Source organism: Hyperolius riggenbachi, chromosome 7 (genome assembly GCF_040937935.1).
Source record: "Hyperolius riggenbachi isolate aHypRig1 chromosome 7, aHypRig1.pri, whole genome shotgun sequence".
Taxonomy (NCBI): domain Eukaryota; kingdom Metazoa; phylum Chordata; class Amphibia; order Anura; family Hyperoliidae; genus Hyperolius; species Hyperolius riggenbachi.
In genome coordinates, this window is record NC_090652.1 from 164,791,782 (window position 1) to 164,805,263 (window position 13,482).

Below are 13,482 nucleotides of genomic sequence, written 5' to 3' on the forward strand. Positions count from 1 at the left end.
AGGAATGCAGCAAATCTGCTTAGGATTTAATGCTGAAGAGGACTTAAGAAGAAAATAAGGTAAAAAAAAAGGAGACTTCAGTGTCTCTTTAAGCGCAGCACTACTGACTGGGAACTATTTGCACCCTGCATTCTAGATTCCCTACATCTCTAGTGCAATGGCCATGTGGCTGTTATAACACACTACATTGGTGATGATTAAACATGTGGGATGCCAGAACTAAGGATGTGTACACAGCAGAACAAGATGAAGGAGTGAAAATACTAACACCGAGGGCATGAAATGGGTGCTCTGTAAAGGAGAAACATGGAATGGGGACTGTCACCTTAGTAACTATTTAGCCTCACCTACTTTTAATAATATAATCCGAACGCTATAACCAATAACCAATCCTACTATAAAATAAATCCTCTATGCCTCCATTAATGCAGCTCCCAATCTGTAAATTATTTAAAGGGGTTCTCCAGGTTAAAAGGGTTAAAAAAGGCTGCTTTATAGGCTCCAGAGATACTTCCCTTTTCTTAGGTAAGTACCGTATTTTTTGGACCATAATACACATTCTTCTTCCCCAAAAAGAGGGAAGAAAAGTCACTGCGTCTTGTGGTCCAAATACTACATTTGGACTAACCGATGCCTGATTTCACCTATGTACATTGTGCAGCGTCTGCTGCCACTGGACCGCTAATTAGCTATGGCTGTTTATCCTGCTTTGCCCCCCCCCCATGTCCTAATCTGTCTTTCCCCCTATTCTGGGCTGTCCCATGTACTGCTTTTACAGTTAAGATTGGCACCTGAACCGCACAAGAGTTCCCCCACCACGTACATTATGCAGTCTGCTACCGCTGGAACGTCTAATTACCTCCATCCCCACCACGTATATTGTGCAGTCTGCTGCCACTGATCTAATTACCTCCTACCTCCCCAAAACGTATGCTTTGACCTTTCACCAATGCCATCTCAGATGTGAAATAGCCCTAAATGACCCAAGTCTGAGCTCACACCCTCCAGTTGTATGCAAGGCTGATGTTCTGCACCACCTGTCAACATTGAATGGCAGGAAAGCATCCAGCCTGCCTGAAAAATTGTTCACGGTAGCTTGCTCCCATCCTCACCTCATCTATGCCAAGTTCATTCAGGAAGGCAATTAATGAATGCTTTAAGAGATCCACCATCATCCCCATCCCTAAGAAGCAGGGAATCTCCAACCTCAACAACTACAGGAGTGTGACCCTTACATCCATCATCATGAAGACCTTTGAAAGAGTGGTCCTGTCCGACCTTAACCACTCTACTTTGCCCCTACTGGACCAGTTCCAGTTCACATATAAACAGGTCCACTGATGACGCCATCAATATCTTATCTGCCTGGAGTTCATCAGCGAACACCTGGATGGATCAGACTCCTATGCCAAGATCCTCCTCCTAAACTTTAGCTCATCCTTTAATACCATCTGTCCCTGCACACTTCACAACAATCTTGGTGCACTTGAGGTCCACCCCACCCTATGTCTTTGGATCACGGACTTCCTGACCAACAGGTCCCAAGTTGGCAAGCTGGGTGACATCTCCTCTCAACCAAAAGTCACCAACACAGGTGCACCACAAGGCTGCATCCTGTCATCAATCCTGTTCTCTCTCTACACAGACAACTGTAGATCCACTGCAAATTCTGTCAAGGTCATCAAATTTGCTGGCGACACTACCGTCCTAGGCCTTGTAACCAAGAATAATGAGCTGACCTTACCTCAGTAGGTTGACAGAATATGGCACTGGTGTAGAGAAGACAGGCTGGTCCTCAATAGAGATGGCCCAGCCTTGGAGAACTCATGGAGAAGCACATGATCAGTTTGATCAGTTGATAGATTTGTAAGGCTCTGATTTGCTGGTCATGAGCATGTGTTAAACCAGGAAGTCATCACTGCAAATCGGAGGCTTACAAATCTATCAACTGATCAAACTGATCATGTACTTCTCCATGAGTTCTCCAAGGCTGGGCCATCTCTAGTCCTCAACACAGCCAAAAATGTTGAAATGATCATCTACTTCAGGAAGAATGCTCCCACCCCTCCTCCAATCTACATCGACAACACTGAGGTCGAATGGGCATCCTACGTCCTCATCCTCGACACATCCATCTCCAACGACCTGAGCTGGAAGACCAACACTGCCTCCACCCAGAGGAAAGCCCAGCAGAGACTATTCTTCCTTCGCCAACTAAAAAAGTTCAGCATGGCTCAGGTGCTTCTGAGAAGCTTTTACTCTGCCACTATTTAATCTGTTCTCTGCTCGTTTATCCTGGTATGGCACACTGGCTCCTCCACCAGTCACAGATAAAAGCTACAGAGGGTCATCAGATCAGCAGAGAGGATCATTAGGAAACCCTCCCCCCACTTGACTTTCTCTAGAACTCCAGATTGTGCTCCAGAGTGTTGAAGATTGTCAAAACCCCTCACACCCAGGCCACTGCTTCTTTAGCCAGCTTTCCTCAGGCCGGAGGTTTTGGGCCATCTCCACCAGGACGCAATTTTAAATTTTTGAATCATGGTTGCTCTTTTTCATATGTGTGTTATTAGAGATCATGTATGTCCTTTACTGAACAATAAATTTTGATACTTGGCACATTAAGGCGGCTGGTAACCCGTATGTGTTCAGATATTTTGTGGAAGTATTATAGTGTTGGAGTTTGCCCCACCCATTATCTTTCGTGTGGGTAAGATGGTCAAGCATTGAGGAACTACCGCCACGGGCAATTTTTGCCCATTGTCTCTATATTGTTAAATCAACTATACCCTTCCCTGGTAGTTTAGTAAGGGGGCTTTTAGGACCATTGTAGTCCCTTACACACCCCAATGAGTTCTGGGTCACCATGAGCTTGCTGGTTAGTCTGTGCCTCTGGTAGTTTAGTGTTCCCCATAAGTTTCCCTGGTGGTCTGGGGTACCCTATATGCTTCCCTGGTGGTGTAGTGGCACCTCATATGCTTTACTAGTGGTCTAATGGTCCCTGTATGTTTCCCTGGTGGTCCAACCTTTTCGGAATCGAAGACCGCTTTCATGCAAGATATTTTTTACAATAAACCCCACACTAGAGGAAGTTTGAGGCTAGATGATGTGCTGAGTGGAGGGTAACAAAGGAAAGGTGAGAGCTATTCTCTCTCCTGCCTTCTTTTAGCAGCACTACAATCACTGGTGACCATAGCAATCACGTGATCAGGAGCCAATTGGTATGGCTCCTGATCAGTGCCAGGAGATGTCAGCTGTCACATGACAGCTGAAACTTCAGATGTTGGGTGCTATTTTTTTTAGTACTTTCAGGTCATGGCACGTCCAGCTCTCTAGCAGGTCCAGAGTGTCTCGGATCTCTGCTTCCGGGCCTTGGGAGAAAGCACCGAGAGGTGGAGAAGGGGCATTCCTAATGCAGGAGTGGGCGTAATGCAATAACACCCTACCTGCAATGGACACCCACTCCTATTTAAAGCTACTGACAAGCTGCTTGCTGGTAATTTGGAGAAAGGGAGGCCAGTTCTGCTTGGGACTGCAGAGAGCAGGAGGGATGGAGAGATGTGCAGAGGCACCAGAGGTATGTGACTGGGAAGGAAACATGCCTCTGTGTCCCATTTATTAGGTAATGTTTGCCTCAAGTACACTTTAATATATATATCTTACTAATGTTCACTTTAGCATGATTAACATGCTTTTATAAGGCTGAATGAGGTTAAGAATGTCAAAAGCCATGGGGAATGTGGTGTGGTTGCATGTCAGTTATTGATTCATGCGGACAGCTTAACCACTTAAGGACCAGGGCTTAAATCCCCCGCACAACTCAGCACACAAGTTTCCCCCCCCCAAACTTATCTGTATGTTTTTGGGATGTGGGAGGAAACCAGAGTGCCCTGAGGAAATCCACACAGACACAGGGAGAACATACAAACTCACTGCAGATAGTGCACTAGCTGGAATTCAAATTGGGGACCGCTACGCCACCATACTGCCCTATGCCAGTAGAATATGGTCCAAACGTGTATCCATATCAACCAGAGTGATTTACTCCAAGAATTCCATATACACGTATCTGTTCCACAGATGATCGGTCTTGACCCCAAAAGGATGGGAATTTTTTTTTCACAGCAGAGTCAAGATTGATGGAAAAATATATTGCACTTAATACATGCCATGGGTTGAAAAGAGTTTTAGTCTGCTAGAGATTTTAGGCTTAGATGAAGGCTCACCTTCCTGCAGGGTAAATTACCTTTAAACATGCTGCTACACTGGATTGAATTGCAAGGAAAACTTTTTAATATCTTAGAAAGGTCTAGCCAAAACCCAGACCTCAGAATTGGAATCATGGCGCACTGCGATAGAATTGCTGCTGCAATAGCAGTAAAAGGTGACTACAAAGTATTGACTTTACGGTAAAATACGTATGGCGCACATTTCTGACTTACTTTACACCTTCATAGTGGCAGGCATGTGTAAATCAAATGGTGCTAACCTCCCCCCCCCCCCCCCCCCCCAAATGTGCAAAAAAAGGAAGCACAGGAAGGGTTAAATACTTTTTGCAAAACACTTAAGCACAATGGGCAGTCAGGGAAATTTCATATGTCCTTGGGAGAATGCATTTGAAGTATTTGTGTTAAAAGCACGCTTGTTGTTTAAACTTCAGCCAGCTGCATATGATAGCCTTTGTGGAGGTAGGTTGGTGGGCAACCAATCGTCACTTGGTCCTCACCCTCATTAGAAATCACAGACACTATGGCAGTCATGTCTGCGCCCAACAGCTGTAATAAGACTGTTCTCCGTGACGTCTTAGGAGTTTCTGATGATGGAAGGGACCCACTGAGTATTACACAAAACATAAGCCAAGTTATGCCCACCTAGGGCTTTCATATTTAGCTGTGGGGAGTTTTGCAGGCCATGATTCATGCTGAGCAGTTTTGCCCAGTGATTTAGGTTTTAATGCTGTAAAGGGACTTCGAGCACCTCTCATGAGCATGCCTTTAAGCCAGACGACGTCCAACAAAGTCGTGCTATGACCCCTCTGGAGGAGCCTCTTGTAATGGCAATGCGTGTCACTTCCTCTTCCTGCTTCATTCAGTGATGCACTTCTATAACAGAGAAGACAGGGGTGACCCAGAAGTTATAACATAGCCAAGATGGCAGCTGCGATTTTTAAATTGAAATTCAACGAAAACTATTTGGTGTAGAATGGCGATTCATGCATCAAATGAAAGAGGGGAGCACAAGCTACAGAAAGGTATGCATCTTTAAGTACTTTGCAGTACTGGTCAGTCTCTCTAGGCATACCCATGAGAGGTGCTCGGAGTCCATTTAATGCTGTCCATTTAATGTGGTAAGCCACACATGTAAAAATGTGAAAAGTATTGTAAAATGTGTATACAGTAACAACTAAAATGTTAACTTACTGAGCATACACTGTAGTTTCACTTTAAATATTATCATTTAAATATATTAGAGTTTGCATACAATTCTAACATTTAGTCTACTTTCAGTGATCAAATACTCAGCTATAATCTTGGTAGAAGACTCCCAACCGATCATGTCAGTGGATATTTGCAGTTCAAAGTTGAAATTACATCCTCAGTTCATGATGGTAAGGGTAGGAAACATTGGATGGCAAGCATATAATGGTGTTGTTGTTTTTTTTACACAGATACCATTAGTGCGCTGCACTGTATGGTGTCACTTAATCATGCATGTGAGAAAGCATGAGTTACAGTCTGTGATTATTGGATGTTTATGCAAAAGTGGATTCATTTTATAGACACTGATAATGATTATATTTGGCATTGTGCTCAAGCATGTAAGTGATGGGTGGTACCTAAGCTATTATTCATAAATGTTATTAACCATCATGTCAGATTGTCAAGTTACCAGCAGAATTACCAGCATGCTGTGCTATTCATTCACAACATGTATAACTACAATGACATTTTATTTATTTATTTATTTTCATTTACTAAACCACTCTTATTTAGTAATTTATTTAACATCGCACATTGCTTGTCTCTTCATTAACACTGCAGGACATCACATTATTTTAGTTTTGTGCTGTTTTCAATAAATTAGTTTTAAACAATGAATGTGGTGTTCTCTGGTATTTACCTTTTGTAAAGTAGCTTGTGCACTAAAGATTTTTTGAGCATATTGTATTCATAACTGAACATTTCTTAATGTACCCCTCTTATGCAACCTCACTTTTCATAACAATAACAATACAGTAACTCACAGACTTCATCTAAAATGCGGTATTATTGTTTATTAATAAGTAGCAATTTTGCTATTAACTAGTAAGATATCATAAAGATGTGATAAACTAGCTTTGCAATTGTTCATTTTCACATTTAACATAGCATTGTTTTAAAACTTTAATCATTTGATGTTTTACGTTAGAGATACATTTGAACTACTGTTTAGACATATTTTATTTTGGGAGAACAAGAGTTTGGCCACTGAAAAACATTAATTATCGATCCAATATAAAACATCAATGATTAAAAACATAGTAACTAATCATTAATTTCATCAAAATATATATTCAACTGAGATAATAAATAATAACAGTAATGTAAAAATAGTGAATAAATGTATCCACATAGGATTCAAAAAAGAATCCTAGTGGTGGAACTCAGGTTCTTAAGCAAATTGCAGTTATGCCAGTAATTAATGTGCAAAAAAAGGTGCAAAAATTAATACTAAAAATAAATACAAAATGTATAATACCACAATTCATGCAAACCAGTGCAAAAAGGGACAGTACAGTAATGCCACATTATAGCTCAAGTAAAAGCAGTGGAAGTGCAGAAAAATATGGGAAAGGGTAGGTGTATAAATCACCAAACATGGCTGCTAACAAATATTCAAATGTCCAGGATAAGAAAGGGAAGGAGCGCTCTCTCTCCCCATAGGCTCCACTAGTATCACAGCTGGCACTGCTTTTTCAAGAGAGGGCAGCTCCATCACAGAGCAAACCAGCGCTTTTCTTGAGCTATAATCTGGCATTCCTGCACTGTCACCTTTTTTTTTGCTCTGTTTTGCATTAATTGTGATACTATGCATTTTTGCTTTATTTTTATCACTTTTTTTGCAAATTAATTTTTGGCAACATTGCACTTTGTTTGGGAACTCAGGTTTTACCACTGGGATTCTTTTCGGAATCCTATGTACATTTATTTATTCACTATTTTGACATTGCTGCTATTATTTACTACCTCAATTATATATATATTTTATATAAACAAAGAATCAGCACCAGGGGAATCAGGTAATTGATCGTTGCTGAGAAAAGACAATGTCCAAAAGTCAACACAGATAAAACTATTAAAAAGCCAGCGCAGATCATAAGTGAATCCACTGTTTCAAAATCAACTGTATTTAACCAAAGTGGTCATCCAGCTCATAAATCCAAGTGGTAGTAGACCATCACCCGTGGGTTATACCATGGGTTGTCAGCGGCTGGTAAGCTCCTTCTAATCCTTTAGGTGATGGTCTACCACTTGGATTTATAAGCTGGATGACCACTTTGGTGAAATACAGTTGATTGTGAAACAGCGGATTTTCTTATGATCTGCGCTGACTTTTTAATAGTTATATATATATATTGGTGAAATGGATGATGAAGTGTTTCTGTGTTTTACATGTTTATGATATTTTAAATTGGATCAATCAATCATTAAAGTGTAATATTTATTATCCTGATATACCTGAGAGATGCACTCTTTTTCAGTGGCAAAATTCTTGTTCTACTATCATATATGCCATAGCACAATCTTTTGATGGTCAGTGTAGATATATTATTTGATTATATTTTATTTTAGGTGAAAAGGGAGCATTTCTTTTTTGGTGAATGTAAATTAAAAGTGGAAGTGCATTCTAGCATGTCCTACAATTAAAAAACGGACTCCTACCTCCTCATTGCCTTTTCTCTAAAATTAATGTCATCTGTTTTATCAGACAGTCCTTGTAGCATATTATTTAAATATGTAAGCAGAACACTGCTGTTCTAAAGGTGGCCATGTACAGGTCCATGAGCCATCAGATAGATCCCTCTCAGATCATTTTCTGATTAGAGAGCGACCTGTGTCATCAAATGCCTCCACACACTTGTATGTGCTTGCCAGGTCTCTCAGTCCCCCGCCACCCCCCACCCGACAGTGAAGCATGTAGGGGCAGCTTGCTCTCACCTGTCCGTGGTGTAGTTCCTGTGTCTTCTCTCCCCACTGGCTGCTCCTTCCCCTCTCTTCATTCCCGAGTCCCGGGACGCTTGTGTGATGTAACAAATGCTATAGAGGGCAACCACTAGGGGCACCATGGCCTCTACCATACCGTACGCAACCACTAGAGGCCTCTAGAACTTGGAGTCTAGCATTTTTTACATCACACAGGAGCCACAGGACTCGGGGGTGAAGAGAGAGGAAGGAGCAGCCAGCAGGGAAAGAACAGACCAGAAACCTGCCAGGCGACAGTATCTTTGTTTACTCATTGCAGAATCGAATGCTGCTAGTGACGTGCTACCATCAGGAGTGAAGCAGTCAGAGTGAGTGGAAGAGAATAGATGCGGGGGAAGGGGGGAGACACTGCAGAGAGACTGAGATTCAGCCGCATCTAATGTTTGATGTGCAAACTTGAAAGAAACAATCCGGTGAGCGGGGACTGAGAGGGGGGTGTTTGATCCCCTGCCCTCTGGTGATAGCGTTTTCCCTCACGCAGTGTGTGATTAAGCACTGGGGTGTACTGTTATGAGGCAATACTCGCTATGAGGAGACCCGCTTGTCTATATTTATATGTTTAGGTCTGAATCAGATGTGTTTGGACTAGTGGCGTGACTAATTCGATTGGAAAATCATCTATGATTGGGAATCGTTTGTAGCATCAATTTCAACAGATTCAATAAAATTATTGAATTAGCCATATATTGATGCAATAAATCGGTAAGTGTATGGCCACCTTATAGATTATACACCTTTCTCTTGTTGTGCCTTTTTCTGAAGCTATCTTATCTCCTGCATTCAGAGATAAGAGAACAATTATCAGCTTGGAAAGTTGGTACTCAGCTTGGGGCTCAGCCACCAGCCTGCACAGCATAGCTCAATAACTGATTAACCTTTTTTTGTTAAAAAAAAAACAAAAAAAACTAAAATCTCTTTCAGTCATTTTTTATAAAATTAAATAAATAAAAAGAATAGGTTGTGTATAGAACTTGGAATAGTGTGGCTAATATATTGGAGCGGAGGGCAAGTCTGACTGTAGTCTCACTTTAAAAAGTCTACAATTGTCCATAGTTTATAACCAACGTGTATTAATTATTTTGAAATATATTTTTATTCATATACAGATGCCTCTCCAGAGGCAGTTGGCACTCTGATTGCAACAAACAACATAAATGGTGACCTTGGCACTCCCTCTGATGATGAAGAGATTCCTGCTGTCCAAGATGCACATTCCAGGTGTTCCAATGGACCACTTAGTCCAGAGACTGTGTTGGATGGGGTAAGATATAGCAATACAGTTGAAGCAGACAGTGAAGAAACAGCTTATGGTCCTTCAAGTTCATCACCTGTACCCAGTCGCCAGGACTCCCTTAATGACTACCTTGATTCTCTTGATCATAGCAACAGTGCCAAAAGCAGTGCGTCTACATCTGCCCCTTGTGATCGTTCACTAGGTGCATCACCAAAGCTCAGGAGCAGTTTTCCCACTGACACAAGACTCAATGCAATGCTTCATATTGATTCTGATGAAGAAGATCATGAGTTTCGCCAGGATGTGCTTTGTAATTCACCTCTGTTAGATGATGGAGGCCTTGTTTTACAGTGTAGTACTAGTGAACGAAGTGATAACATTTCAGCAGCAAGTCAAGGTGGTAATGGTAACTGTGAAAATGCTGAGCTTAATTCACAAACTTCTGATATTGGTGAAGGTAGCATTCAGCATGTTAATTCAGATCTCCCAGTTATGGCAACAGTTGATGAGGAAAATGAAAACACTGTTGATGCGGAAGGAGAAGCTCCATCATGTGTTTCTGTGGAAATACAGGCAACCTCGTTTGATTACCAAGAGGAACAAGAGGAGACCCCAAACAGGGAAAATATGGATGCATGTTGTGGTGACTCTTTGATGGGTACTTCTTCTCAGGTATTGACTGAACGTGGTGCAAGCAATTTCATAGATTCACATGCAGCTTGTGAAGGCAGCAGTGTGGCAGAAGGAGGATTAAATAGAGAGGATGATACCGTTTTTAATTGTAATACCTCTTCTGGACATTATACTTTTTCTTCATCTTTAGAAAGTTCAGAAAGTCCTGCTTTTTCCTCAAAAGACAATGGATGTAGGGCATCTGTATTCAGTTCGAGTAGTTCTGTTGATTTGGAGATGCCAGGTTCTTTATGCAATCCTTGTTCTCTTCCAACTGTAAACATTATCCGGAACATAGATGTAGATCAAGATGGCGTGGAATTGCAGAGTGAAATGGAAGGGACAGAGGACATCTGGCAGAGAAGAAATATGCAATCAGTCCCAACGGGTAGTCAGCAGACTCAAGAAGAAGAGGCTGGTGGTGCACAGGCAGCATACAGAAGTATGATACAGCCGGCCGTACAAAGTGAAGGTGCCACAGGAGGTATGTCATTACCATTTTGTTTGTTTTTATTTTTTATTTTACATTTTTACCTTCTTTTCATTTGATTGTAAATCTATATTGAGTCCCCAGGGAGAAAAGCGCTGTATAAATATTATTGTTATTGTTGTTATTGTTATTTTCAATGGGATATTTTTGGCAAAACTTCAGTAAAATTGCTTTCTTTGTGATGCTTAAAGGGACCCTGAGCAGGTGATAAAAACAAAATTTACACTTACCTGGGGCTTCCTCCTGCCCACCGTAGGCTGCAAGGTCCCCTGTCGCCCTTCTGGTTCCTTCCCTGGTCCCAATCCTGGCTCCGGTTACAGGACGACGTTGGCCTGAATTCGTCAGGTCTGCTTTCCCACTTCTGTGTATAGCGCCATTACGACAGCTGGCTACGTGTCATTACACTGGCCGGCGTGACAGTACTGCGAATGTGCTGTTCTGCAAGATTGAACCGTGCATGAACAGGACTCTCGGCCCGGCCGGCATGATGATGCGTAGCTGGCCGGTGACCTGACGACTTCAGGCCGAAGTCGTCCTGTAATCGGAGCTGGGACCAGGGAAGGAGCCAGGAGGACGCCAGGGGACCTCGCGGCCCACAGTGGGCTGGAGGAAGCCCCAGGTAAGTGGAAATTTCGTTTTTATCACCTGCTTGGGGTCCCTTTAAAAGCATGTGTGCAATGGATACATTAATTTATTTTCTGGTTTGTTAGATATTAGTACCTTGCATTGTGGTGAGTAAGCACCTCCTGCACTTAATACGTACCTTAGGAAAAACAAATGTTAAAAGATATACTTACCCTTATAATGTACAGTATAAGCTCTTCAGACACCTCCTGGCACCTTTTTTGCTTCTAGCCCCCCCCCCCCCCTGCTGTGTAGCCTCCATTCAAAGCTCTGGAGCCTAACATATGGGCTATCCACTCCGCACTTCCTGATGCAGCGCCCTGGGCATGTTCAGTTTGGAAACATTTGAAACTGTGCATGCCCAGGATGCTCCCGGTGACAGTTGCTAGACACAGTCATGCGGGAGTGCACACAATGAGGGTACACAGGTTAATTGTGCACGCATTATTTAATCATCTTTATTTTCATACATTTATTTTACTTTTCAAACCCTACACTTGAGTATAAAAACAGATTTTTTTTCTCCCCAGATGGCCTCCAAAACAAAATCTTGGTTTATACTCTGGTCATTGAAGGGACGCAGAAAAGGGGGCTTGCCTTCTTTCCTCTCTCCCCATATAGCATTACCTAGAGTCTAGTGGTCCCCCTCACCATTGAGCATTCCCTGGTGGTCTTATGGCCCCTCTCCCTTCCTGCTTTCCTTAATAAGAGTAATGGCAGCGGAGGTGGGTTCACCTGATCCGGATCTCACTTTGATCCGGGGCAAGATGACGATAGACTCTCTGTGTCTTCCGTCGCGCTCGGCCTCTGGTGAGATTGCTCTTGAACTTCCTCCCCTGCAAATTCTCTGTTATTAAGGGATGTGGGGAGGTAGACGGACCATAGGACCACCAGGCAATGCTCTATGGAAGAGGGAGGGAGGCCTTAGGCCATACCACTGGGCATCCAGATTTCCAGGTGTTAATGGAATAGAAGACGAGGGAACATAGACAAAAGAAACAACTCTTCTCCACTTTATGCAGACTTAAAAAAAAAAAAAGATTTGGCTGTCACTGGGTTTTTAATAAAACACATGACATTTACTAAGAACAGATACTCATAGCAGCTGATCTTCTTAGACGTTACTGGAATCGCAATCTTTCACATTATTGGAATAACATCACGTAGCCTCCCTGGCGGAATGGACGAGCTGAGTTCGTCCAGCAAAAACTTGCAAAAAGTGGTAATGACGAGCTGAGCTCGTTCATGCCGACAGGGAGATTTCCTGTTTCTCTGCCCCGCTGGCTGCCTTTTTTTTTCATCAGAGGGATTCCCCAGGATGGGTGGATGCCTGACTGCACGCTGTGGGTAGCGATCTGTGCTACCCACAGCGTGCAGAACAAGCATCCAGCCACCCTAGGGAATCCCTGGGCAGCCAGCAGGGCAGAGAATGTGCGGGGGTTCCCCCTTATATGCAGAGGCTATGTGGAGGGGGATCCCCCTCTGTGCGGGTGGGGGGATCCCTTTCAATGATGGCTATGTGGGCGGGTGGATCCCCCTCTGTGCGGGTGGGGGGATCCCCCTTCAATGATAGCTATGTGGGCGGGGGGGATCCCCCTATGTGCGGGTGGGGGATCCCCCTTCAATGGTGGCTATTTGGGTGGCCTATCCCCCTCCAAACCCCCTCCCTCCTGATCCCCCCCTCAGCCCGTTGAGTAAATGCGTGTACTCACCCGAGGGCTTTCTCCAGCGACGGCTGCAGCGCACTGTCTCTTCCATCTCCGAAGTCTCGTTTGCCATACAGTTACATTACGAGACTTGGTGACGTTTCAGAAGATTTTACTGTTAGCATTTTGTGATTTTATACAGCACATTAGTATCATGTCTTGCAGAAGAGGTGACTGACAAAAATATTGCTCTCAGACCACTGGGACATTAGAAACATGTAGTTTAGGCATGAGAATAATGGATGGACATTGGCAGATTATTATTACAGCCTTGTATGAGAAGTCTGTGAAGTTTTTTCAATATATCTGTGTTATTCCTAGGTCCTCAGTCTAATGGCCATCAACCATTACGATCACTTCCGTCTGTCCGACAAGATGTCAGCAGATACCAGAGAATAGATGAAGCTTTGCCACCCAGTGAGACATAACTTCATTCAAAACTCTATTCAGTGTTTAAAGGCTTTTCTCAGGAAACCTGAAATGAAAGGGATATGGACGCTGACATACTCATTC

At 42.9% G+C, this 13,482-nt stretch overlaps 1 protein-coding gene across 2 annotated transcripts in view; it reads left to right on the forward strand.

Moving 5' to 3' along the window:
* Positions 1-13,482, forward strand: part of HECW2 (HECT, C2 and WW domain containing E3 ubiquitin protein ligase 2) — a 262,291-nt gene that overhangs the window by 144,448 nt on the left and 104,361 nt on the right. Inside the window, exons 8-10 of one of the 2 annotated variants that reach the window (XM_068244844.1) lie at positions 5,508-5,608; positions 9,350-10,633; positions 13,291-13,386. In XM_068244844.1, coding sequence (XP_068100945.1) covers positions 5,508-5,608; positions 9,350-10,633; positions 13,291-13,386 — 1,481 coding nt within the window. The remainder of the gene's footprint in view (positions 1-5,507; positions 5,609-9,349; positions 10,634-13,290; positions 13,387-13,482) is intronic. The other variant, XM_068244845.1, reaches the window with a different exon arrangement.